Source organism: Pygocentrus nattereri, chromosome 15 (genome assembly GCF_015220715.1).
Source record: "Pygocentrus nattereri isolate fPygNat1 chromosome 15, fPygNat1.pri, whole genome shotgun sequence".
Taxonomy (NCBI): domain Eukaryota; kingdom Metazoa; phylum Chordata; class Actinopteri; order Characiformes; family Serrasalmidae; genus Pygocentrus; species Pygocentrus nattereri.
In genome coordinates this window covers 1937738-1964172 of record NC_051225.1, presented here as the reverse complement: position 1 = coordinate 1964172, position 26435 = coordinate 1937738, and the positions used below count along the sequence as shown (strand labels likewise).

Sequence of the window (26435 nt, the reverse complement as noted above, 5' to 3'; positions counted from 1 at the left end):
CCTGCATTGGGGCACTGTATAGATCACTATTATAGAGTACAGATGGTCCCTAATTGCTATTCCCTGCATTGGGGCACTGTATAGATCACTATTATAGGGTACAGATAGTCCCTCATCACTATTCCCTGCATTGGGGCACTGTATAGATCACTATTATAGAGTACAGATAGTCCCTCATCACTATTCCCTGCATTGGGGCGCTGTATAGATCACTATTATAGGGTACAGATGGTCCCTAATCACTATTCCCTGCATTGGGGCACTGTATAGATCACTATTATAGGGTACAGATGGTCCCTAATCACTATTCCCTGCATTGGGGCACTGTATAGATCACTATTATAGAGTACAGATAGTCCCTAATCACTATTCCCTACACTGGGGCACTGTATAGATCACTATTATAGGATGCAGATAGTCCCTAATCACTATCCCCTGCATTGGGGCGCTGTATAGATCACTATTATAGGGGACAGATAGTCCCTAATCACTATTCCCTGCATTGAGGCGCTGTATAGATCACTATTATAGGGGACAGATAGTCCCTAATCACTATTCCCTGCATTGGGGCACTGTATAGATCACTATTATAGGATGCAGATAGTCCCTAATCACTATTCCCTGCATTGGGGCACTGTATAGATCACTATTATAGGATGCAGATAGTCCCTAATCACTATTCCCTGCATTGGGGCGCTGTATAGATCACTATTATAGAGTACAGATAGTCCCTAATCACTATTCCCTGCATTGGGGCGCTGTATAGATCACTATTATAGAGTACAGATAGTCCCTAATCACTATTCCCTGCATTGGGGCGCTGTATAGATCACTATTATAGAGTACAGATAGTCCCTCATCACTATTCCCTGCATTGGGGCGCTGTATAGATCACTATTATAGAGTACAGATAGTCCCTCATCACTATTCCCTACACTGGGGCACTGTATAGATCACTATTATAGGGGACAGATAGTCCCTCATCACTATTCCCTACACTGGGGCACTGTATAGATCACTATTATAGGGGACAGATAGTCCCTCATCACTATTCCCTACACTGGGGCACTGTATAGATCACTATTATAGGGGACAGATAGTCCCTCATCACTATTCCCTACACTGGGGCGCTGTATAGATCAATATTATAGGGGACAGATAGTCCCTCATCACTATTCCCTACACTGGGGCACTGTATAGGTCACTATTATAGGGTACAGATAGTCCCTCATCACTATTCCCTGCATTGGGGCACTGTATAGATCAATATTATAGGGGACAGATAGTCCCTCATCACTATTCCCTACACTGGGGCACTGTATAGATCACTATTATAGGGGACAGATAGTCCCTCATCACTATTCCCTACACTGGGGCACTGTATAGATCACTATTATAGAGTACAGATAGTCCCTCATCACTATTCCCTGCATTGGGGCACTGTGTAGATCACTATTATAGGGGACAGATGGTCCCTAATCACTATTCCTTGCATTGGAGCACTGTATAGATCAATATTATAGGATACAGATAGTCCCTCATCACTATTCCCTACACTGGGGCACTATAGATCAATATTATAGGGGACAGATAGTCCCTCATCACTATTCCCTACACTGGGGCGCTGTATAGATCATTTTATGGGCACATGAATTCTGATCTGGCTGTTCCGACTATAATAAGAACTGAGGTTATTTTCAGTTGTTTCCCTTTCAGGTTCCCTTTAACAGAACTCAGTTCGGTTCATCTGAAAAGACCCATATGTGAGAACAGCCCAGTAGACTGCGATTCTGCCGTTTAACTAACTCTATTTATTTATTTGTTTGTTTCTTTACTCATAAGTACACTGTTGTTAAACGGTGAATGTGTCTCTAAGTGCTTTTTTTCTGCTGCATATTCAAAAAAGAGGAACAGACCCAAATAGGAAACCGGTAGAACTTACTGGACTGGTTTTAGTTCATCTTCTACCTGCTTGAGTGACAGCTGGAGCCGTCATAATAACTATGAGTAATTCACTGATGTCTACACAGAATTATACTCTGATGTGACATTCGCACCGTGGAGCCAGCGAGTCTCTGTATAAACGCTATTAATTATGGTATTAATATTATTGTCCACGTGCACCGCCTGCTGCTGGCTCACATGAGCGGCGTGTTCACATGGTCGTTCGTCTGAAGGGTCACACCCAGCGCCGTGTGCCGGACTGTAAACTGTTTGAAATGTGAGATTGTGTGAAATGTTTTGATTAAACAGGACTTGGTTGCTGTGCAGAGAGGATTTAAGGCATGTCTGTGTTTGTGCAGGATCAAAGAGGACCATGTGATTCAGCATGGCTTGGTGGTGGATGGAGCGAGCTTGTCTCTGGCTCTGCGGGAGCACGAGAAGCTCTTCATGGAAGTGTGTAAGAACTGCTCAGCCGTGCTCTGCTGCAGGATGGCACCCTTACAGAAAGCAAAGGCAAGTGTTATTTCACCGCTGTGTGTCCGGCTGTGACCCGTGTGTCTCAGCGACTTTCCGTGTCTGTTCAAAGTTTCCCCTCAGTTTCCTCTCACATACCAGATGTATTCAGTCAGTCAAGATCTAATGGACAGTCACATCCAAATTAAGCCCTGTTTAGACCGGATTAGTTTTCCATGGGAAGAAATCTCAGTATGAATGACTGAGAAGGGAGCGGCTGCTGGGCTTTACTACCACGACGGCTTTGCTACAGAAAAGACATTAAAACGGTCAGTTTAGCCGTTATTTTGTTGACCCTGACCCAGGGGTCAGCAACGTGCAGCTCCACAGCAGAATTAGATTTGTAGGTAAAAAATAAAATAATCGTCCTTTGCAGTAAAATAAAGCTCTGCTGGTCGTTCAACACGGTTTACGCAGTGAATGGTCTGGAATGAACGTATAACTGCCAATTCATCGACTTTTAATCCAGAAGATCAGCGCTATAGTGCTGGTCACTATAGCAACGCAGACAATTTCGTCTAGCTAGTATCTAACAAAATGGCAAAGACAAGAAAGATTTAAAATGAACAGGATCTGAAGCTGAAATCAGCTTTTCATGTACCAGCTTCTTATTTGAATTTTCTTGTTCCACCTTAAATGGTGCAGCAGTTTCATTCTGGGGTTTCAGGCAACGTTTAAGGTGGAATGGGCAAATTTAAACAAGTAGCGAATGAGACGCGACTTCAGGCTAATGAAAAGTTGAAACAGGATTTCGCAGGAAACTATTTTGCTTTTGAGGAAGTTTCCTGCCAGAGATGTGAGAAATCGGCTATAGCTGAGCGAAAGCTTAAAGCAGAGCAGAGTAAATTTTCAGTTATGCTTTTTATTCTATATTAGCACTTACTGGACATTTACAGCCAAGACGGTAAAATGTTACTTCAGTAAAATGGACGTAACATGTTGTGGCTCCCAAAGTGGTTTGATTTGTGTTGAAACGGGACAAAATAGGTCTTCTTAACATTTGGGTTTCTGACCCGTCTTAACCATTTACCTCGATGTCTTAAGTGAATGCAGTGCATCGTTAGCATTGCTATTAGCTTGGAAATTCAGACGATAACCAACTTCACAGCGTAAAACTTTTTTCTGTAATTTTTTTTCATTTCATTTTTTTTCAAAGTATTTTTCTTCATTTTTTGACGTTCTGCATTGTACACATGAAACAGGACAGTAACGTTACATCTTCTTGTTCAAATTGTCCTGTTCCACCTTAAATGGTGTAGCAGTTACATTCTAACACATCAGGCATTATGATAATAACTGCAACACCATTTAAAGTGGAACAGGAAATTCCACTTTAAGGTGCTAAGCTTCACCAGAAAACACGAGTAAGCATTTCTTTGAGCCTCCACACTTAAACTCCTTTTCCATATGATAGCATTTTTAAAGTTAAGAGTAAGTGATACTTTTTTAATCCCACAAACGGGGAAATTCCACCTCCGCATTTAATCCATCCGTGAAGTGAAACACCACATACACACTAGTGAGCACACACACACTAGGGGGCAGTGAGCACACTTGCCCGGAGCGGTGGGCAGCCCAATCCGCAGCGCCCGGGGAGCAGTTGGGGGTTAGGTGTCTTGCTCAAGGACACCTCAGTCATGGACTGTCGGCTCTGGGGATCGAACCGGCAACCTTCCGGTCACAGGGTCGGTTCCTTGACCTCCAGCCCACGACTGCCCCAATTTTTACTGGCATGTCGATTTGCACAGGATTTCTATAACATGCTTTATTTCTGTAGCTTGTTTTATGGAAGGTAAATGGCACCGGAATCTTTAATGAAGCCAGGAGTAAATATGACTGACTTGGATGGGACTGAAATCAGGGAGAAACACTGATAATAGTTACATTACCCACCTTCCATGTACAGCTAATACTTTGCGAATAGGGCTTTACATATCAAATTACTCAAATTCTGTGTTTTGTTGATTTAACACGTCCTCTACTGGGAGCAAACTGACATTTTTCCGCAAATCTTCCGCAAAACCGATTTTATTAAATTTCCACACTTCAGTGAGTTGCTGGTGTGAATGAATATCACTCTGGACTGTTGCCACACGGAGAAAACTCCAGTCCAGCGTGCTCTTTTTAAACATTGGGAACCTTTGAAGAAGAAATTGATTTATTGATTAGTAAGAGTTACCAAGTGATCGTTTTTCTTTCAGCCGCTAAAAGATGCAGGTACTGGGCAACAGCCCATTCTGCTAAAAATAAATAAATAAATAAATAAATAATTTTAAAAATAAAAAAATTAACAAACAGTCCAAAGAGTTCCACTGACACACGGTGGCTGATTGTTGTGGAGTCCCAGGAACGGCTTTAGTTCGTTAATTAAAATTCACAGACAAATTAAATGCAAAATCGTTTAAGCTGATGATGTCATGACCATAGTGGGTAATTCACTCGCATCCTCAGAAGACGTGTCCACCGGGTTCTGACCGAGTCATCTTCAAATTCTCTTTCAACGCATTCACAGAAGTCAGATTCATCCACTTGCGGGCGTCCGAAGCACAACCCATTTTACAGAATGGTCTTCTGCACCTTCCACCAGAGAGGGCGGATCCCCAAGTCCTACATGGTGTTGCTTTGAGTGATGAGTAAACGAGTTGCAAACGCAGTTGTGAGCGTTGAAGTGAAAGATTGTATTATTGTTAAGGTCAATTTTCAAAGCTTGATGTTTGTGTCTTTTCATAACTGCTTATTGTCCCAGCCCTAATAGTGTCTAGTAAACTGAAATGTGACAGAACGTGGCTGCTGCCTCTGTCTCAGCTATGCTGACGTGCTTTAGTCCATGTTTGTGGATAACAGCGAGTCATACAGTGTCAGAAACCGCACAGCCATGCCTATCGGAGACTGAGCACCTCCATACGGGTTGATTCGAGTGTAATGTGAGGCATTATGTTAATCTTTCATTACATTAGCCTTGTAGCTCACGTGCTGAAACTTGGCTTGTCTTGGCTCATCAGCTACATTTGGGGTCCGAGGCTAAACTGCATAAATCAGGTTTTTCGCCAAACTGTTCCTTTAAGCCAGACGTCTGTGAGTCTCCACTGTGGAGCTGGTGCCATGGGTCAGCCACTAATGTCTTCAGTCTGGGCTTAATTGCGGTGCGCCGGTCTGCTGATTTCCTCCAGGCTAGCACTGATGACAGCGTTTGTTTGGCAGGTGGTGCGTTTGCTGAAGACTTCTCCAGAAAAACCCATTACATTAGCCATTGGGGACGGAGCCAATGATGTCAGTATGATCCAGGAGGCCCATGTGGGTATAGGTAAGTGCCCTTTTAAGAAATGAAATAAAGCTCATTTTTCCGTATCTGAGACTGCTCTGCACTACGTGCTTACGGGGTTCCATGGAGCACTCAGTTGAAGAACCGTTCCTTGCTGGATCACCTGTGTAATCGTGAAGCTTCCCGAGGCTTCATCTCACGTTTGTATGACTTGTTTATTCGGTTAAAGAATTCCTCTTTAGGTGCAGTTGAGCTCTGGAAGAGAGACCTGGGTACATTTAGAATTTCTGCAAATGGTAATATTGGATGATCAATTGGATGGTGTAACATTTTTGTCTTCAAAAAATTTGTCTCGTCGGTTAATTCACTTTAAAGTAGCTCAGGGGATTTACATCACTCCTTGCCGCGCTTGAAGCTTTCGATTGACAAAAGCTGTAGCAGATGTCCGCTGGGTTTAGTTGGAGATTATGCTCATATGTTCTGGTCATGTTCAGTTGCTGTATGTCATACAAATCTTGTCTGGTTATTTGTCCGTCAACGTTCCCTCCAGCCAGACTTTCACTTCTTGATGACTCTGATTGGGTTACAGTATCCAAAAGTCATGATACGTCATGCATTGTAATTTGTGGACTAAAATACAGAGCAAATGAAAGAAATTTTACTATATCTTGAAAAGAACATTTATATGCATTTTTATATCTGCATACATATATATATATATATCCGCTCATTCATACGGGTGATTAGAAAATCCAGGACCAGATACTGGATTCAAAGTCCGGATTTGAGGACCTCTGCTCTGTTGTCCACATATTTTTCTGAATTGTACCAAAATAATTGAATTGTGATTAAATTGAGATCACATGATGAATTGAATTGTTTCCTGAAGAATCTTAATTGAGTACAGAGAGAAATGAGCTGTGATTAGGTTGCATTGCTCTTAAACCCAGGAGAAATCCTGCACAATTAAAATGTTAATGGAACTGTGACCCGTTGCTTTTCCTGCCGATCGAGCTAACGGAATTCAATTGTGTGCAGGTATCATGGGAAAAGAAGGAAGACAAGCTGTGCGAAACAGTGACTATGCAATCGCAAGGTTCAAGTTCCTTGCCAAATTACTGCTCGTCCACGGCCACTTCTACTACGTTCGAATAGCAACACTCGTCCAGTACTTTTTCTACAAGGTACGTTAACGAGAAACGACGAGCGATCATATATTTTATTTTTTCCAAGTTTGAAATGACTGTCATGGAGGCATGTTGCTCATAAAGAATCCTGTTTTATTTATTTTCTTGTAGAATGTGTGCTTTATCACACCCCAGTTTTTATACCAGTTCTTCTGTCTGTTTTCACAGCAAGTAAGTGTGGATTTATTTCTGTGCTTGTTGGAGTCTCTCATGGTGTTTGACTGTGTGGTCTTTCAGTATTTGGTGTTCTAAACATGCTTTCTTTCTGTTGTCCTCTGTCTGATGCCCCTCTGGTTGCCTGCAGTTGGCTTGTAATTTGGCTTTTCCAATTGGGGAAATATGAAGTGTCCATATCTTATATTTTTCTTGTATTTACTTTTTTCCCCCTTATGTTTGTAGGCTTTTTTTAAGTTATTTATTTATTTGACCATTTCCAACCTCCCTTGATCCATTACTGTGGCGTAAAGATTGAGATATGTAAATTAGCTCTGTTCTGATTGGCTGTCCTGTATTGCGCCTCATTCAAAAGGAGCCCTGCCAAAACACTCCTTAGAACTTTAGTCCTGCCCATTCACCCTAAAGTGCTGTAGACTGAGTAGGCGGATCTATGTAAATAAGTTGTTTTCTGTGACTTCACAAAAAAAAAGTGAATTTGACAGACTTGGTATGTTTTTGTTACTTTAACTTTATCAAACTGTGAGGAAAATTCTGTTTCACATGATATGGTCCCTTTAAATCTGGGCTGACAGTTTAGAGTAATGTGATTGCTACTGATTAGTGTGGTTATTCCAATATATGGTCATCCAAACTTGGTATTCATTTGCTATTTGAATAAGGCAAATGTAGTTTAGAATTTTAAGCAGAGCTTTATGTGGAGATATTTCAAACTAGAAGATAATAAACCAATATGCAAACAAAGAACCAGCATCAAGCACAAAGATAAATCACTAAAACAACCTCAGACACAAAGGGAGATCTCTAAAGCAACCTCAGGCACGAAGGTAAAGCACTAAAACAACCTCAAACACAAAGGTAAATCACTAAAACAACCTCAGACACAAAGATAAATCACTAAAACAACCTCAGACACAAAGATAAATCACTAAAACAACCTCAGACACAAAGGTAAATCACTAAAACAACCTCAGACACAAAGGTAAATCACAAACAACCTCAGGCACAAAGGTAAATCACTAAAACAACCTCAGACACAAAGGTAAATCACTAAAACAACCTCAGGCACAAAGGTAAATCACTAAAACAACCTCAGACACAAAGGTAAATCACTAAAACAACCTCAGACACAAAGGTAAATCACTAAAACAACCTCAGACACAAAGGTAAATCACTAAAACAACCTCAGACACAAGGGTAAATCACTAAAACAACCTCAGACACAAAGATAAATCACCAAAACAACCTCAGGCACAAAGGTAAATCACTAAAACAACCTCAGGCACAAAGGTAAATCACTAAAACAACCTCCGAATACAAAGATAAATCACTAAAACAACCTCAGGCACAAAGGTAAATCACCAAAACAACCTCAGGCACAAAGGTAAATCACTAAAACAACCTCAGACACAAAGATAAATCACTAAAACAACCTCAGACACAAAGGTAAATCACAAACAACCTCAAGCACAAAGGTAAATCACTAAAACAACCTCAGACACAAAGGTAAATCACTAAAACGACCTCAGGCACAAAGGTAAATCACTAAAACGACCTCAGGCACAAAGGTAAATCACTAAAACGACCTCAGGCACAAAGGTAAATCACTAAAACAACCTCAGACACAAAGGTAAATCACTAAAACAACCTCAGACACAAAGATAAATCACTAAAACAACCTCAGGCACAAAGGTAAATCACTAAAACAACCTCAGAATACAAAGATAAATCACTAAAACAACCTCAGGCACAAAGGTAAATCACCAAAACAACCTAAGGCACAAAGGTAAATCACCAAAACAACCTCAGGCACAAAGGTAAATCACTAAAACAACCTCAGGCACAAAGGTAAATCACTAAAACAACCTCAGACACAAAGGTAAATCACTAAAACAACCTCAGACACAAAGGTAAATCACTAAAACAACCTCAGACACAAAGGTAAATCACTAAAACGACCTCAGGCACAAAGGTAAATCACTAAAACGACCTCAGACACAAAGGTAAATCACTAAAACGACCTAAGGCACAAAGGTAAATCACCAAAACAACCTCAGACACAAAGGTAAATCACTAAAACAACCTCAGACACAAAGGTAAATCACTAAAACAACCTCAGACACTGAATCAGCTCTATCAGGCACAGATCAACTCTTATGGTTGCTGCAGTAAATAAATCCTAAACTTTCTACATTTTCACTTGTATTTATAGAAATATCTGAATATCATTTGTTTAAAAAAAATGCAGGTATGCACAGCTAACATTCTAACTAGTTCAGAGCAGTTTCACTGATTATTAGCCCAGTTATTATGTGCTGGTGACGTCTGAAACGGCAGTGTTGGTTATTTCACTGCAGTGTCAGATCTCACACACTCTCCTGTTTTGCAGACGCTCTATGACAGCGTGTATCTGACGCTGTACAACATCTGCTTCACCTCCCTGCCCATCCTGGTGTACAGTCTCTTCGAGCAGCTGGTCCATCCACATGTGCTGCAGAGCAAACCAGCACTTTACAGGTAAATCATAGACTTTACTCAGTCAGCACTAGCTGAAGCTCTTAATAGTGGATTATAAATTCTTCAGCAGTTAAGACCGGTACACGGAGTTGCATTTAAAAAGAGGAAATGTGGTGTTTTCATCAACATTGCTGTTCAAGTGTCGTCACTGTCATCTCTGAAATGGTGACTTTGAGCAGTTTGTGATGCCTCCTTTAGATCAGTACCATCAGAACCCGCTGGTACTCGAGGATGTTCTTTTCTGTCTTTGGTGACGCTTGCAGCAGGTGCCGGATTCACAGAAGCAATACTAAGAAAAACTTGCGAAGGTTCTTAAGACGAACACAAATAAGTTCATAAGACTCAAAAAAAACTTAAGCAGTTCGCAGATATTTTCTGAATATTTTCTCAAGGAAATCATTGTTTTCTTATTTTACAGTTGTGTTGAAAATGATTCAACCCCCACTGCAGTAAAGTGTTTTAGCAAGTTTGACATTTATTTTTTTTATCTTGATCATAATTAGATCAAATAAGGACTTGTATAATAGACAAATGCAACTTAAATTACAATATTTTTTCCTAATACACCAATAAATGTCCTTTTTGTGATTACCTCATTGACAAAATTTATTCAACCTCTTAAAGATTACCACCCTCAATAACAGAGGTTTCAGCATTTTAAGAGACAGAATTGGAAGCATAATTCGCAAGCTTAAGGCACAGTGGAAACACTACCTGGGCGTGGCAGATAAAAGGGTTGCTGTCGGTGACTGCTGTCCGGTACCTGAAACGGAAGGTGGAGAAAAACAAGGAACTGCGACAGGACTTGTCAGAGGGGAGGTACCCAGGTTTCGGCCCAGACAATAAGGCACACACTGCAAGATGAAGGCCTCCGTGCCAGAACTGTGTGCCGAAAACCATGTGGACAAACCACAAAAGTTTAGGGATACTGTTCTCTGGAGCGACAAGACAAAATTGGAACTCTTTGGGCCTATGGCTCAACGATATGTCTGGAGAAGGAAGAACGAGCATATACAGAAAAGAAGCTGTGAAGCTTGGCAGTGGGTCACTCATGCTCTGGGGCCGTTTCGCTGCTACCAGGAGATCTTGGGTGGAAATGTCATGCAGTTAGTGACAAAGATTGAGCTTGGGAGACGTTGGACATTAGAACAGGACAATGATCCCAAGCATACCTCCAATTCTACCACGTCTCGGTTGCAGAAGGGCAGGAAGATTCTGGAATGGCCATCTCAATCGCCTGACTTAAATCCCATAGAGAGTCTCTGGTGGGACTTGAAGAAGGTAGTTGCAGCACACAAGCCCAAGAATGTCTATGAACTGGAGGCCTTTGCCTATGAGGAATGGGCTAAGATACCTGTTGATCAAGCTGTCGCTTCTCAAGCTGTGTTTCATGTCTGAAGGATGTTATTACTGCCAAAGGGAGTTGTACTAAGTACTAATGATGTATGTGACTAAGGGGTTGAGTAATTTTGTCAATGAGGACGTTGTCAGGACATTTGTTGGTATATTAGAAAAATATTGTTGTAATTTAAGTTGCATTTGTCTATTATACAAGTCCTTATTTGATCTGATTGTGAGCAAGATAAACAATAAATGTCAAACTTGATAAAACCCTTTACTGCAGTGGGGGTTAAATAATTTTGACCACAACTGTAGGTTACGTTGCAGTTTGCCTTGTATCATAAATGCCGCAAGATACGGTTTGAATTTGTAGGAGCTTTTATTTCCATTATTTAGTTTAATACACTCAGAGGAGCAAAATGTAGGAAACGTGCCAACAAACCATTTTCCTAAGAAAATAGTTAAGAAAAGAAAATAAGATAATTCTTAAGAAGTTATTTAAAAAGTAACAATTTTCCATAATAACTTTTTTCTTAATAATAAAGTTAAAAAAAAAAATTAAGAAGATTTTCTTTCTTAAGACACTTTTGTGAATCCGGAACTTGGTGAAGAAAGTCGGCAAATATTATGTGCCAAAAACATAATTTTCCCAACCTGTCTTTATTCATTAGAATTTAACAGTCTGTGTCTTTAAGACTGATATATGTAAATGAGCTCTGTTCTGATTGGTTGCCCTGTATTGTGCTTCATTCAAAAAGCAGTCCAGGCTGAAACACTCCTTATAACTTCAGTGTGAGTGGGCAGAGCCAAACTGCTGTAGGCTGAATGGGTGGATGTATTTCAGTGTGTTGCTTTTTGTGACATCACAAAACCAAAGAATTTAAAACAGGCTGTTTGTGCAGCTTAGTTTCCATATGTGGTCTGTAAGGACCGAAAAGTGAATGTTTTGAAACTTTTAGTGTTTAGACAATCAAGCAAAAGTGAGGAAAATTCAGCTATTGTACTGAATTTCTTCTTTTCCTGTAAACCATTTCACAGAGGCAAGGTTTTGTTACTATAGCAATAAAATATTTTGGCTTGTAAACAATAAAACAGAAGCTGAAGACATGAAACTTTACACTCTAAAGTGTCAGAAAAGAAGGTTCTGTACAGGTACATTTTTCATTCATCAGGGTACAAACAGTCTAAATGTTCCTTCAAAGCTCCAGCAGTGGTTCTAAGGTCTGGTTGTGGAGCTTAAATCAGCTCCTCCAGGTGAAAAGTTGGTATTTGTTCCTTTTCATAACCGAATGTTTTAAAACAGAGCAGTAGAGTAAAAGCCTGGAGGCGAGGCGAGGCGGGGTGTGTGGAGTCAGTCCAGCTTAGAACAGATCATTTCAATGGATTATGGTTCAGTTATGTTCCCTGACTGAAGGTACTGAGATGGAGCCTTGAGGGTTCCACCCCAGAGACAGGAGGGGAACTGACCTAGAGACAGTCTAGTACCTTTATTTTGAGTGTGTAGCTGTTCTGACCCCCTGTTTTTTCCACCCACATTGACAGAGATATCAGTAAGAACTCAGTGCTCTCCTTCAAAACCTTTTTATATTGGACGATCCTGGGCTTCTGCCACGCCTTCATATTCTTCTTCGGCTCCTACATGCTGATGGGAGAGGACACCTCGCTGATGGGAAACGGACAGGTCTGAGCTTACACACATACACATACATTTTAAATATCTCCATATAATTTCTTCCATCTGTCCAAAAGTTCTTAGACACCAGTGTCTGTGCTGCAGTAACAGCCTCAGCTCTTCTGGGAAGGCTTCTAGATGTTTGAGCATTGCTGTGATGATCTGATTGAGCATTAGTGAGGTCAGGTACTGATGTTGGATGGTCAGTTCTGGGTCATTAACTAATCCCAAAGATACTGGATGGAGCTCCATCACTCCAGAGAACACAGCTCCACTGCTCCACAGCCCAGTGCTGGGGGGCTTTTTACCCCTGTAGCCCACACGGCATTGAGCATGGTAACCTTAGGTTCTACAGGTTTCAGTGTAATGATTTGCCCTATATGTTGGGGGTTGGCAGTGTGATGATATTTAGTATTTATGGTGATTTAATTGTCACCATGTGCTTCTCTAAGCTTATTAACGACTACGTTTCTTTACAAAGTGAGCATAATTGAGACTTTTTTGGGGGGGAACTAATTATTTATTAAAAGATAAAGATTCACAACTTCGCAGTCAGGCCACAATAAGTCAGGTGTAAACATACATACATACATACATACGTACATACGTATATACATACATACAAACTCCTCCTCGTTTCTACGCTCACTGTCCACTTCATCAGCTCCACTGACCGTATAGCTGCACTCTGTAGTTCTACAGTTACAGACTGTAGTCCATCTGTTTCTCTGATACTCTGTTACCCTGTTCTTCAGTGGTAAAAGGGGGCACTGCTTTGTCTGATCCACTTGTACCAGCGCAACACACACTAACACACCACCACCACGTCAGTGCTGAGAATGATCCACCACCCAAACAGTACCTGCTCTGTGAGGGTCCATGGGGGTCCTGACCACTGAAGAACAGGGTAACACAGTATCAGAGAAACAGATGGACTAATTATTACTAACACTTATTGTAGTTGTTGGTTTACTTTTATTGTTGTGATATTTTTATATCTGGCACTACAGGTTTTGTTTTCTGTTCCAACTTAAAACACTTAATTAAATCTTAGAAAAACTAAATATCATAAGGCACATTGTGTGTCATGTGAATATCTTAAAGTATTGTGATACAATATTGTTGTCATATTGCCCACCCCTAATATATGTATTATATAACCTTAACCATAACCTTAGCTGTAATGAATTGGCTAATTCGGCAGATTATTTGATTGAATTCACCACCATGCTCGATCGTGGCTCGATTGCACAACAAAAAAGTCACAAGTCTCCCATTCTGGTCAGGACCTGAGTCAGTCAGCATGTGACCCCTTCTCTTGATTGAAGTGACCTCAAAACCACTCTGGAATTACGAAGAGAAAAGGCCAACGTACATACTAATCCCTTAAAACGCAGGTAGGGATCCATTTCAGTCACAGCCCCAGTCTGTCCCAGCAGTGGATCCAAAATCTGAGGCTCCATTGAGAATCTGGGACTGGGACAAAGAAAAGTTACGGGTAAAATGAAATATAAATGTTGAAGGTTCTGCACTGTTTCTATGCAGCTTTTCAAATGAAAGCAAACTTAAACTGAGTTTACAGTTTCTCATTAGACTGAATGAATAACCGACTCTAAATGTAGGTATTGTGATATAAACAGAGTCCGTTCTACAGTTTCTCATTAGACTGAATGAATAACCGACTCTAAATGTAGGTATTGTGATATAAACCGAGTCCGTTCTACAGTTTCTCATTAGACTGAATGAATAACCGACTCTAAATGTAGGTATTGTGATATAAACCGAGTCTGTTCTACAGTTTCTCATTAGACTGAATGAATAACCGACTCTAAATGTAGGTATTGTGATATAAACCGAGTCCGTTCTACAGTTTCTCATTAGACTGAATGAATAACCGACTCTAAATGTAGGTATTGTGATATAAACCGAGTCCGTTCTACAGTTTCTCATTAGACTGAATGAATAACCGGCTCTAAACGTAGGTATTGTGATATAAACCGAGTCCGTTCTACAGTTTCTCATTAGACTGAATGAATAACCGACTCTAAATGTAGGTATTGTGATATAAACCGAGTCTGTTCTACAGTTTCTCATTAGAGTGAATGAATAACCGGCTCTAAATGTAGGTATTGTGATATAAACCGAGTCCGTTCTACAGTTTCTCATTAGACTGAATGAATAACCGACTCTAAATGTAGGTATTGTGATATAAACCGAGTCCGTTCTACAGTTTCTCATTAGGCTGAATGAATAACCGACTCTAAATGTAGGTATTGTGATATAAACCGAGTCCGTTCTACAGTTTCTCATTAGGCTGAATGAATAACCGGCTCTAAATGTAGGTATTGTGATATAAACCGAGTCTGTTCTACAGTTTCTCATTAGACTGAATGAATAACCGACTCTAAATGTAGGTATTGTGATATAAACCGAGTCCGTTCTACAGTTTCTCATTAGACTGAATGAATAACCGACTCTAAATGTAGGTATTGTGATATAAACCGAGTCTGTTCTACAGTTTCTCATTAGAGTGAATGAATAACCGGCTCTAAATGTAGGTATTGTGATATAAACCGAGTCCGTTCTACAGTTTCTCATTAGACTGAATGAATAACCGACTCTAAATGTAGGTATTGTGATATAAACCGAGTCCGTTCTACAGTTTCTCATTAGGCTGAATGAATAACCGACTCTAAATGTAGGTATTGTGATATAAACCGAGTCCGTTCTACAGTTTCTCATTAGGCTGAATGAATAACCGGCTCTAAATGTAGGTATTGTGATATAAACCGAGTCCGTTCTACAGTTTCTCATTAGGCTGAATGAATAACCGGCTCTAAATGTAGGTATTGTGATATAAACCGAGTCCGTTCTACAGTTTCTCATTAGACTGAATGAATAACCGACTCTAAATGTAGGTATTGTGATATAAACCGAGTCCGTTCTACAGTTTCTCATTAGGCTGAATGAATAACCGACTCTAAATGTAGGTATTGTGATATAAACCGAGTCTGTTCTACAGTTTCTCATTAGACTGAATGAATAACCGACTCTAAATGTAGGTATTGTGATATAAACCGAGTCCGTTCTACAGTTTCTCATTAGACTGAATGAATAACCGACTCTAAATGTAGGTATTGTGATATAAACCGAGTCCGTTCTACAGTTTCTCATTAGGCTGAATGAATAACCGACTCTAAATGTAGGTATTGTGATATAAACCGAGTCCGTTCTACAGTTTCTCATTAGGCTGAATGAATAACCGACTCTAAATGTAGGTATTGTGATATAAACCGAGTCCGTTCTACAGTTTCTCATTAGACTGAATGAATAACCGACTCTAAATGTAGGTATTGTGATATAAACCGAGTCCGTTCTACAGTTTCTCATTAGACTGAATGAATAACCGACTCTAAATGTAGGTATTGTGATATAAACCGAGTCCGTTCTACAGTTTCTCATTAGACTGAATGAATAACCGACTCTAAATGTAGGTATTGTGATATAAACCGAGTCCGTTCTACAGTTTCTCATTAGACTGAATGAATAACCGACTCTAAATGTAGGTATTGTGATATAAACCGAGTCCGTTCTACAGTTTCTCATTAGACTGAATGAATAACCGACTCTAAATGTAGGTATTGTGATATAAACCGAGTCCGTTCTACAGTTTCTCATTAGACTGAATGAATAACCGGCTCTAAATGTAGGTATTGTGATATAAACCGAGTCCGTTCTACAGTTTCTCATTGGACTGAATGAATAACCGACTCTAAATGTAGGTATTGTGATATAAACCGAGTCCGTTCTACAGTTTCTCATTAGACTGAATGAATAACCGACTCTAAATGTAGGTATTGTGATATAAACCGAGTCCGTTCTACAGTTTCTCATTAGACTGAATGAATAACCGACTCTAAATGTAGGTATTGTGATATAAACCGAGTCCGTTCTACAGTTTCTCATTAGACTGAATGAATAACCGACTCTAAATGTAGGTATTGTGATATAAACCGAGTCCGTTCTACAGTTTCTCATTAGACTGAATGAATAACCGGCTCTAAATGTAGGTATTGTGATATAAACCGAGTCCGTTCTACAGTTTCTCATTAGGCTGAATGAATAACCGACTCTAAATGTAGGTATTGTGATATAAACCGAGTCCGTTCTACAGTTTCTCATTAGACTGAATGAATAACCGACTCTAAATGTAGGTATTGTGATATAAACCGAGTCCGTTCTACAGTTTCTCATTAGACTGAATGAATAACCGACTCTAAATGTAGGTATTGTGATATAAACCGAGTCCGTTCTACAGTTTCTCATTAGGCTGAATGAATAACCGACTCTAAATGTAGGTATTGTGATATAAACCGAGTCCGTTCTACAGTTTCTCATTAGGCTGAATGAATAACCGACTCTAAATGTAAGTATTGTGATATAAACCGAGTCCGTTCTACAGTTTCTCATTAGGCTGAATGAATAACCGACTCTAAATGTAGGTATTGTGATATAAACCGAGTCCGTTCTACAGTTTCTCATTAGGCTGAATGAATAACCGGCTCTAAATGTAGGTATTGTGATATAAACCGAGTCCGTTCTACAGTTTCTCATTAGGCTGAATGAATAACCGGCTCTAAATGTAGGTATTGTGATATAAACCGAGTCCGTTCTACAGTTTCTCATTAGACTGAATGAATAACCGACTCTAAATGTAGGTATTGTGATATAAACCGAGTCCGTTCTACAGTTTCTCATTAGGCTGAATGAATAACCGACTCTAAATGTAGGTATTGTGATATAAACCGAGTCCGTTCTACAGTTTCTCATTAGCCTGAATGAATAACCGACTCTAAATGTAGGTATTGTGATATAAACCGAGTCCGTTCTACAGTTTCTCATTAGCCTGAATGAATAACCGACTCTAAATGTAGGTATTGTGATATAAACCGAGTCCGTTCTACAGTTTCTCATTAGCCTGAATGAATAACCGACTCTAAATGTAGGTATTGTGATATAAACCGAGTCCGTTCTACAGTTTCTCATTAGACTGAATGAATAACCGGCTCTAAATGTAGGTATTGTGATATAAACCGAGTCCGTTCTACAGTTTCTCATTAGACTGAATGAATAACCGACTCTAAATGTAGGTATTGTGATATAAACCGAGTCTGTTCTACAGTTTCTCATTAGACTGAATGAATAACCGACTCTAAATGTAGGTATTGTGATATAAACCGAGTCCGTTCTACAGTTTCTCATTAGACTGAATGAATAACCGGCTCTAAATGTAGGTATTGTGATATAAACCGAGTCCGTTCTACAGTTTCTCATTAGGCTGAATGAATAACCGGCTCTAAATGTAGGTATTGTGATATAAACCGAGTCCGTTCTACAGTTTCTCATTAGGCTGAATGAATAACCGACTCTAAATGTAGGTATTGTGATATAAACCGAGTCCGTTCTACAGTTTCTCATTAGGCTGAATGAATAACCGGCTCTAAATGTAGGTATTGTGATATAAACCGAGTCCGTTCTACAGTTTCTCATTAGGCTGAATGAATAACCGACTCTAAATGTAGGTATTGTGATATAAACCGAGTCTGTTCTACAGTTTCTCATTAGGCTGAATGAATAACCGACTCTAAATGTAGGTATTGTGATATAAACAGAGTCCGTTCTACAGTTTCTCATTGGGTTGAGTGTGTAAATCTTCTGTAAATCTTGTCCAACTTCACAGCAGTAGCCACGAAAGAACGCATTTGTGGGCGCATGGATGGATCATTTGCACTTGCTGTGGAAGGCGATGTATCGTCTGTGGATGTTGGCTTGTGATTTCTCCATTTCTTTCACTTTCTTTCTCATCTCTTTTATTTTTCCTCTCTTTTCTCTTCACGCTCTGCATGTTTTCAGATTTTGCGAGCTAACAGGCAGCTGGTAAGAGTTGATTGGATTACAGTCGATGCATGTCCCCCCTTTACAATGAGCAGCTGTCACTGCCGCATGGTTTTCCGTCCTGTACGAGAGCCACTCATCAGTGTTCTTTTGATGTAGTGCCATCTTCAATTACGGGCGCGCGTTACAACATGATGTTGGAAGTGTTCTCCCACTCAGCTTTGCATGACAGAATATAAAACACTTCCAACATGCTCTGGATTTTCTCCCCAAGCCAAGCAATGATTCCTTCTTCTGTAGCCGTGATGTTTTAGTGGTTTTTTGGTGAAACTGGGTGAAGGCCTGAAGCATGTATTTAAGCCTGTTTGTAAGACTGTCGACTCTGTTTTTCAGATGTTTGGAAACTGGACTTTTGGCACTTTAGTATTCACCGTGATGGTCATTACAGTAACCTTAAAGGTAAGTGGACAGTTTTTGGTGAAAGAACCATATAGAAACTTATGTCTGAAATCTGATCAACTTCACTTCATCATCTCATCATTACTCCAGATAAGAAAACAATATCGCACAAACATCCTAACTGGACTAAACCTCCTAAATCCTGTCCTGACTTTAGGATGAACCCCAGCAGGGTCCTGACTTCTGTTTAAGGTCCGTTTCTCTGGTTCTGAGGCGGCTGAGTCAGGCAGCGTAGTTCACTACCAGCATAATGAGCTCCATTTATTCCTACTGTAAAACGCGGCTTTCACTGGGAGACGTTTTTCTCTTCTAACTCTGCGTTTTAAACATCTCAGACGCTGCCGACTCCAACTCCACCGCCCCTCTGACCACCTTCCTGTGTTAATGTAGATGATGGAGTATTACAGTGATGGTGGTGATTATGAGGAGGCGGAGCTGAACGTGATAAACAGCAGGGGGCGCTCTCACAGCATCCATTACTTCAGTTTTACTGAACATTAAAAGATATTAAAGCCGCGTTCACGGCCAGTTTATTAATTTCTTACTGTATTTATTTAACTGCTGTATTAAAGCAGTAGAGCACTTGAGCAGTGTGGAGTAAATAGACCCTTTGACTAAGGTCAAACTAGAAAAATGTGGTAACAAAAATGTATAACTGTGTATTGTCATTATGTATGTATGATTTGATGCAGATTGTTTTTATCCAGTTTATTTGTTGGATCCTGTCAGCCCTAAAAAGCACTAAAACTCCATGTTGCTGTTTTCTCCTCTCCGCTTTTACAGCTGGCCCTGGAGACGCACTTCTGGACATGGATAAATCACTTTGTCACGTGGGGATCCATCGCCTTCTACTTCATCTTCTCCTTGTTTTACGGCGGCATCATCTGGTACCGCAGCCCTTTATCCTTCTGTAACGCACAGAAACACAGCATGAACTGGCCTGTTTTAATAGACTCTGCTCTAAATAATCACTTCAGCTCTGAAGAGAATCTCTGTCAAATCCTCTTCTTGAATCTACTTGTGCAGAACATTGAGTCATCGTCTTAGCTTGAAGGTGTTTCTGCAGTAGTTTAAGGACACACTTTTTTTTTTTGTTGTCTTTCCAAGCAGTGAACTGCTCTGGATAAGAGCGTCTGCTGAATGTTGTAAAAAAAATGTTTTAAATCAGAATCAGGCGTAACTCACTGTCCACTTTATCAGCTCCACTGACCGTATAGCTGCACTCTGTAGTTCTACAGTTACAGACTGTAGTCCATCTGTTTCTCTGATACTCTGTTACCCTGTTCTTCAGTGGTCAGGACCCCCATGGACCCTCACAGAGCAGGTACTCTTTGGGTGGTGGGTCATTCTCAGCACTGCAGTAACACTGACCTGGTGGTGCTGTGTTAGTGTGTGTTGTGCTAGTCACAGCAGTGCTGCTGGAGTTTTTAAACCCTGTGTCCACTCACTGTCCACTCTATTAGACGCTCCTACCTCGTCTGTCCACCTTGTAGATGTAAAGTCAGAGACGACAGCTCATCTGCTGCTGCACAGTTTGTGTTGGTCATCCTCTAGTCCTTCATCAGTGGTCACAGGACGCTGCCCACAGGACGCTGCTGGCTGGATATTTTTGGTTGGTGGACTATTCTCAGTCCAGCAGTGACACTAGGGTGTTTAAAAACTCCAGCAGCACTGCTGTGTCTGATCCACTCGTACCAGCACACCACACACTAACACACCACCACCACTGAAGAACAGAGTATCACAGAAACAGATGGACTACAGTCTGTAACTGTAGAACTACAGAGTGCAGCTATACAGTCAGTGGAGCTGATAAGATGGACAGTGAGTGTAGAAATAAGGAGGCGGTCAGAACGCTACGCCTGCTCGATGAATATTGTGTGTATAGTGGCTTTCCTGCCGCTGTAGCGAATGCAGTGAAGTCTCATGTTGTGCTCAGCCACACCAGCCACAGTGATCTTAATCGTGTCTGGCTAGTAATGAATAGGCCCGGCTGTCAGAACCCATTACCTTATCTCCTCTGGAGAGGAAGGGAGTGAGGGGATTGTGTGGAAGTGGGGAGAGGAGCACTCATGTCTCAGACGTCTATTCATTACGGCACTGATTTCCTGTCTGAGTCATGCTCAGCTCAGCTCTCTGCAGTTTGCTCTTCAGATCGGTATGATGTTTAACTCTGGATCGGGATTAAACCTAGTGCTGTACTGGTGATCGACTAATTTGTTATGTTGATGATTATTCACGTAGTCAGAGAACAAAGATGGTCTGAACAGTAATAAGATCTGGCCACACAAGCCATTTCAGCCTGTGTCCTGGTCTCGTGTCTCAGGCTGGCTTTACGTGATGAAACCTTTAGATCATACAGTTCAAGTGCAAGTTAGTTTCATTTCAAGCAACTGAAATTGAACGTTTTGCTGCCTTGGATCCTGATCGAAATCTGGTTGGTACCTCTGGCACCTTAACTCTCATCTGCTTCATTCATGCTGATTTTCTGAAAATGAATTCAGAGGGTTTGGTGTGAAACGGTTCAGACGTCTTTACAGTGGTGCTGATGGGAACCAGGCGTCGCCATGACTACAACACAGATATAGACACTTTATTAACCATCCAGAACCACCAGAGAACCTACACGAGTCTTCTGAGTTTTATATATCGTCGGTGCAGGGACAAAACCTTGGATGTCTTTTTCATTGTTTACCTTGAAATTGACAGCTGTCATGTCCAAATTGCATGATGAACAGCCATAGACATGGTCCAAAGTTTCTCAGAATAGCGTCTTTTTACATTTGAACGTTAACCTGCATTGAAAGTTAAGGCCGTTTTTAGGTTGTTCCAACTGTGATGATATGTAATGCTGGTGATGGTAAAATGTGTTTCCTTTACAGATTATTTTACCTTTTGAAAATGTTTTATCTTCTGAAAATGATCAAAAACAGCGTCTCAGTCATCAGGCAGTGAATTGGTAATCATTTAATGCAATAGCTTTTTGTGAGAGAGCTTTTAGAGGTGGACGTCTGGTTCCTATCACCACCACTCTAAGTTTCTCTGAAACTGAGCCATTTAATTACATAGTAATTTCAAAATAAATGCAATTTTCTTTGAAAGAGATGCTTAAAACCACTCAGAGTAGGTTCTTGCGTGTCTAATGTAGGTGCTCTATATATGTGTGTTCTAAATTCGGAGAAATTTCCACTGCACTGTTGTTCTGTTATGTGACCAACATTGAGCGGGAGATAATCTAGCACATGTCATTTTTACTACGTTTTTAAGCATTTTTAGCTCATGATTGTATTTCCTCCTCTACAGGCCGTTCCTGCACACGCAGGACATGTACTTCGTCTTCGTCCAGTTGCTGTCCAGCGGCTCGGCCTGGTTCGCCATCATCATCATCATCATCACCTGCCTGTTCCCCGACGTCATTAAGAAAGTGTTCTATAGGCACTTGCAGCCCACCAGCACGCAGAAGTCTCAGGTGAGGGTAAAGCCTTTTATCTGTCCCTGCTGCACTGATCCGAATGCCTGGAACCATCATCTGAAGCAGGACTGCTGATCCGGACCTTGTATGGCGTTTTGCATGGGTGTCATGTGACCCACTCCTCCTGTTTGTCGTTCGGGCAGATGAATGTTTTGTAATAGATTTCGCCCTCGGGCACTTAAGCACTCGCAGCGGAAGCTGACACTAATCGACAGAAAGCATGTCGCTCACACCACAGCATGGCTTCTCACCAGCCCACCCTTTACACACACACACACACACACACACACACAGTCACTCACGCACTCAGCAGATCAGTTCTTCTAATGTTTATAGTTCTGCAGATCTGCAGTGACGTCTATGTGCAGAAAGCCACTGTTTCCTGTGGAAACTTCAGACAATTGTACGCTAACTTGTCTTGACCGTAAACCATCAGCGAATAGGGGTGGGAAAATAATTCACGGTTAAATGCATCACGATTCTGCATCAGTGCACAAAATACCATAACCATACTTTTAAATAGGCTTATGTATAAATGTTTTTTAATTGGGAGCACAGGTTAGGGTGACACTCTAAGATCTGCTTTTTAATGATTTTATAATATGTTATATATGTTAGCAAGCCATTAATATTCCCAGAGAACCAGAACCATATCATTCATAAGCAAGTTTGGAAATGTGTTATAAACTATTTATAAGGTCTTCTATAAATTAGTTATTGACTTTTTTGATTAATCTTAAATTAGTTGTAATCTTTCATTCAGAAGCGTACGGTCAGTATCTTTATTTGACAGGTCAATCAAGAAATATGAACAGGTATTAATTATCTGAGTTCACGCTGACCAAATCTCGGAGGAAACCCTAGAACAGGGGTCAGAACCCAAATGTTATGAAGAGCCATTTTGTCCTCTCAACAAAAATCAAACCACCTTCAGAGCCACATTTTATGCCCATTTTTACCATCTTGGCTGTAAATATGTCTCAGTATGTGATGATATAGGATAGAAATAAAAAAAAAAATTTTTTTTAATTTTAACAAAAACACAGACACTGCTCCGCTTTAAGCTACAGCTCAGCTGCTTGTCTCGCATCTCCAGCAGGAAACTTTTCCACAAAGGTAGAACAGTTTTTTGAAAATGTCACCGTTTGGTATTTTGTGAGGTTGAAGGTAGCTTTGTGATTTTCCCGGTCCACCTTAAATACTGACTACAGCCTCGTGACTTTTTAGTGTTTGTCAGTTTCTCGTTTCAGATTAAACGTATCAGGAAACCAGCTGGAGTGACTATAAACACTAATCAGTCCATCCATCTCCAGATTATCGACGTCCGTCTTAAATCTCTCTCTTTGCCGTTTCGTAGCTACTAGCTGGGCGAGACTGTCGTCTGTGTTGCTATGGTGACCAGCCGTCTGCGCTGATCTTCAGGGTTAAAGGGTGAATCAGCAGTTCTACATTAACTCCAGCGTTTAAGACCATTTACTGTTAAACTGTGTTGAAGGATCAGCAGAGCTTTATTTTACTGTAGAGGAGGATTATTTTATTAGTACCTACTGATCTGATTCAGCTGTGGAGCCACGACAGGGCAGTAAATGAGCCGCATAATGCTGACCGCTGTATTAATAAATGGTCAAATTCCACCTGCAATCAGAGCGCATGTAAAAGCAGGACAGGTGAGCTGAACGCTGGAAGCTACCTGAGGAATGTGTTCAGCAGCTTTTAGTCATGAGCCGTAATGGCTCATATGATCGGTGAGATTATTAAAAGGAACTTATGAATGTTTACAAATTACTTATATATATATATTGTAAATGGTTGAATACTTTTAAAAGCTCTTTATTAAAGAGTTTGCAAGACTAAAGTTTACGTACTTAAATATCTTAATGTTTAAATATGCTTAATAATAATTAATAATAATGCTCTGGATTGCTCATCAATACCTGTCTGTGATTAAATGCTGACCTGGAAATCGCGTCCAAAGAAATAGCTACATGTAAAAGATCTTAAATGATGAGTTGCAAGAGCATAACTAAAGTGAAACGTATTAATTCTTAATAACTGTACTTATTAAGTAAAAAAAAAACACTGTAATTTAAGAAAACATTGTTATTGTCAATTATATTGTGAGTTTCTGTAAAATCACAGATCTCCGGTTTGGTCAGTGTGACTTCAAATGATTATTCCCTGTTCACATTTATTTGATTATCAGAAAAATCTGTTTTAAGTTCACTTGCAAATGAAAGTTTGCCTTTAATAAATGTTTGATGTATTAGTCAAGAAGGAGTTAAGGTCTAATTTGGAAAAGACCTTATTAGCACATCATATTAACATATTCATAACACATTCCTAAGCCTGTTCAAATGATCTTTCTGTTTTTATATATATATATATATATATATATATATATATATATATGTATATGTGAGATACTCAGGAAGCTGCATTGACTCAGAGTAGATCAGGGATAAAAGAAAGCAATAATAAGTAATACAATGTAGTGCAAAGTGTAGTGCATATGTAATATGTATGTATATCAACAGATAAATACATTTTAAATAAGTTTACAGCGCTGTGTGAAAGTTTTAGGCGTCTAAGCGAATGTTTAACCAGCTTCCCTCAGCAGTGAGTTCATCACAATATACATTAGAATAAAGTCGTATTCATAATTCAGATAAACATGAAAACTATAAACAGTAACAAGAATTTCTTGGGTCCATATTTTTCCTGGACACCTTCACAGCCGCCACAGAGACTCGTTAATATCATCAATGACATCATGAGCTCAATTTACTGAGCACTGATTGGTCAAACCAGGAGCTGCTTTTTAACTACATATAATACTGGGCTTTTGTTATTATTAATTAATATATTCATCATTATTAATTATATTCTATGAATTTGGTTTATTCAGATATTTGCACTTTTCTCAGCAAATAAACACAAACTACACAAATAAATCGATTTTGAAAACGTGTCTTGGGGCCTGAGACTTTCCCACAGTGCTGTATATACAGAGACTGTCCTGCACTGGAGCTCCCAGCGTTTTCTTTAGAGTCCAGCCGTCTTACGGCGTGTGGGAAGAAGCCGTTTCTGAACCTGGCTGTTCTGCTTCAAAGACCTCGGGACCTCCTTCCAGAGGCCAGCGGCGAGAACAGTCCGTGGGGGGACTGGGAGGGGTCTCTGTTTATGTTCTGAGCTCCGGTCAGACAGCGACTTGTCGCAGTGTCCTGTATGGGAGGAAGTGAAGTCCCAGTAATTCTCTCTGCTGTGACTCTGCATGTAAATCTTAAGTCCTTAATCTATATTTACGCTTGGAAATACACTGAGGCAGACTCTCATTTACATATACAGACTAATAAAGAAAAATAAAAACAAATATAAGAGATAAAAACTAGGATCTGACAAACTAGCAAATCTGACAGCCAACTAAAATTATTTGTAAAATAATAAAGATAATAAAGATGCTGGAAGAGCGTAGTTGTCCGTCTCCATGCACATCCATACTGTATACAGCGTCATGTTTTATGTAAAATTTTACCTACATTTAAAAATGATATTATCAGAGTCAGGTGGCGCTACACTGAGGTGTGTTGGCTACATTTAGATTGAGCTACACTGCATCACTTGTGAAGGAAGACAGGAAAACATCAGAAAATAAAGTCCAAATGCTTTAGAAACAGTTGCTTAATAAACACATCTGGACACTCTGAACTGCATCTCCTGACGAGTCTGAATGTCCCCACCCATATCAGACCACAGCACCGCAGGCAGCTGCTGCATCGCTAGGAGAAGAGCAGTGGTGGTGCAGATAGATGCTGCTCTCTTCCTGAGAATACACCTAGACATGAAGCTGAAGAGGAACTCACTCGTGGCCCTGAACTTCAGCCTTATATTCAGTCTGTCTTGGCTGTGAGATACTCAGGAATGGTCAGAGTTGCTGACCAGCGACAGGCTTGGAGTTTACAGAGAGAGTATTTTAAAGGAATGTGTTGAGTGGAGGTGTTG

At 40.3% G+C, this 26435-nt stretch overlaps 1 protein-coding gene across 7 annotated transcripts in view; it reads left to right on the top strand.

Moving 5' to 3' along the window:
* The window catches only part of LOC108415043 (probable phospholipid-transporting ATPase IF), a 123563-nt gene that overhangs the window by 62063 nt on the left and 35065 nt on the right, over positions 1-26435 (top strand). For 5 of the 7 annotated variants that reach the window (XM_037545131.1, XM_037545133.1, XM_037545136.1 and 2 more), the window contains exons 20-29: positions 2304-2457; positions 5659-5761; positions 6758-6903; positions 7018-7077; positions 9470-9597; positions 12481-12619; positions 18524-18547; positions 18899-18964; positions 19748-19851; positions 22268-22433. In XM_037545131.1, the coding sequence (XP_037401028.1) occupies positions 2304-2457; positions 5659-5761; positions 6758-6903; positions 7018-7077; positions 9470-9597; positions 12481-12619; positions 18524-18547; positions 18899-18964; positions 19748-19851; positions 22268-22433 (1090 nt within the window). The remainder of the gene's footprint in view (positions 1-2303; positions 2458-5658; positions 5762-6757; positions 6904-7017; positions 7078-9469; positions 9598-12480; positions 12620-18523; positions 18548-18898; positions 18965-19747; positions 19852-22267; positions 22434-26435) is intronic. The other 2 variants (XM_037545135.1, XM_037545132.1) reach the window with 2 other exon arrangements.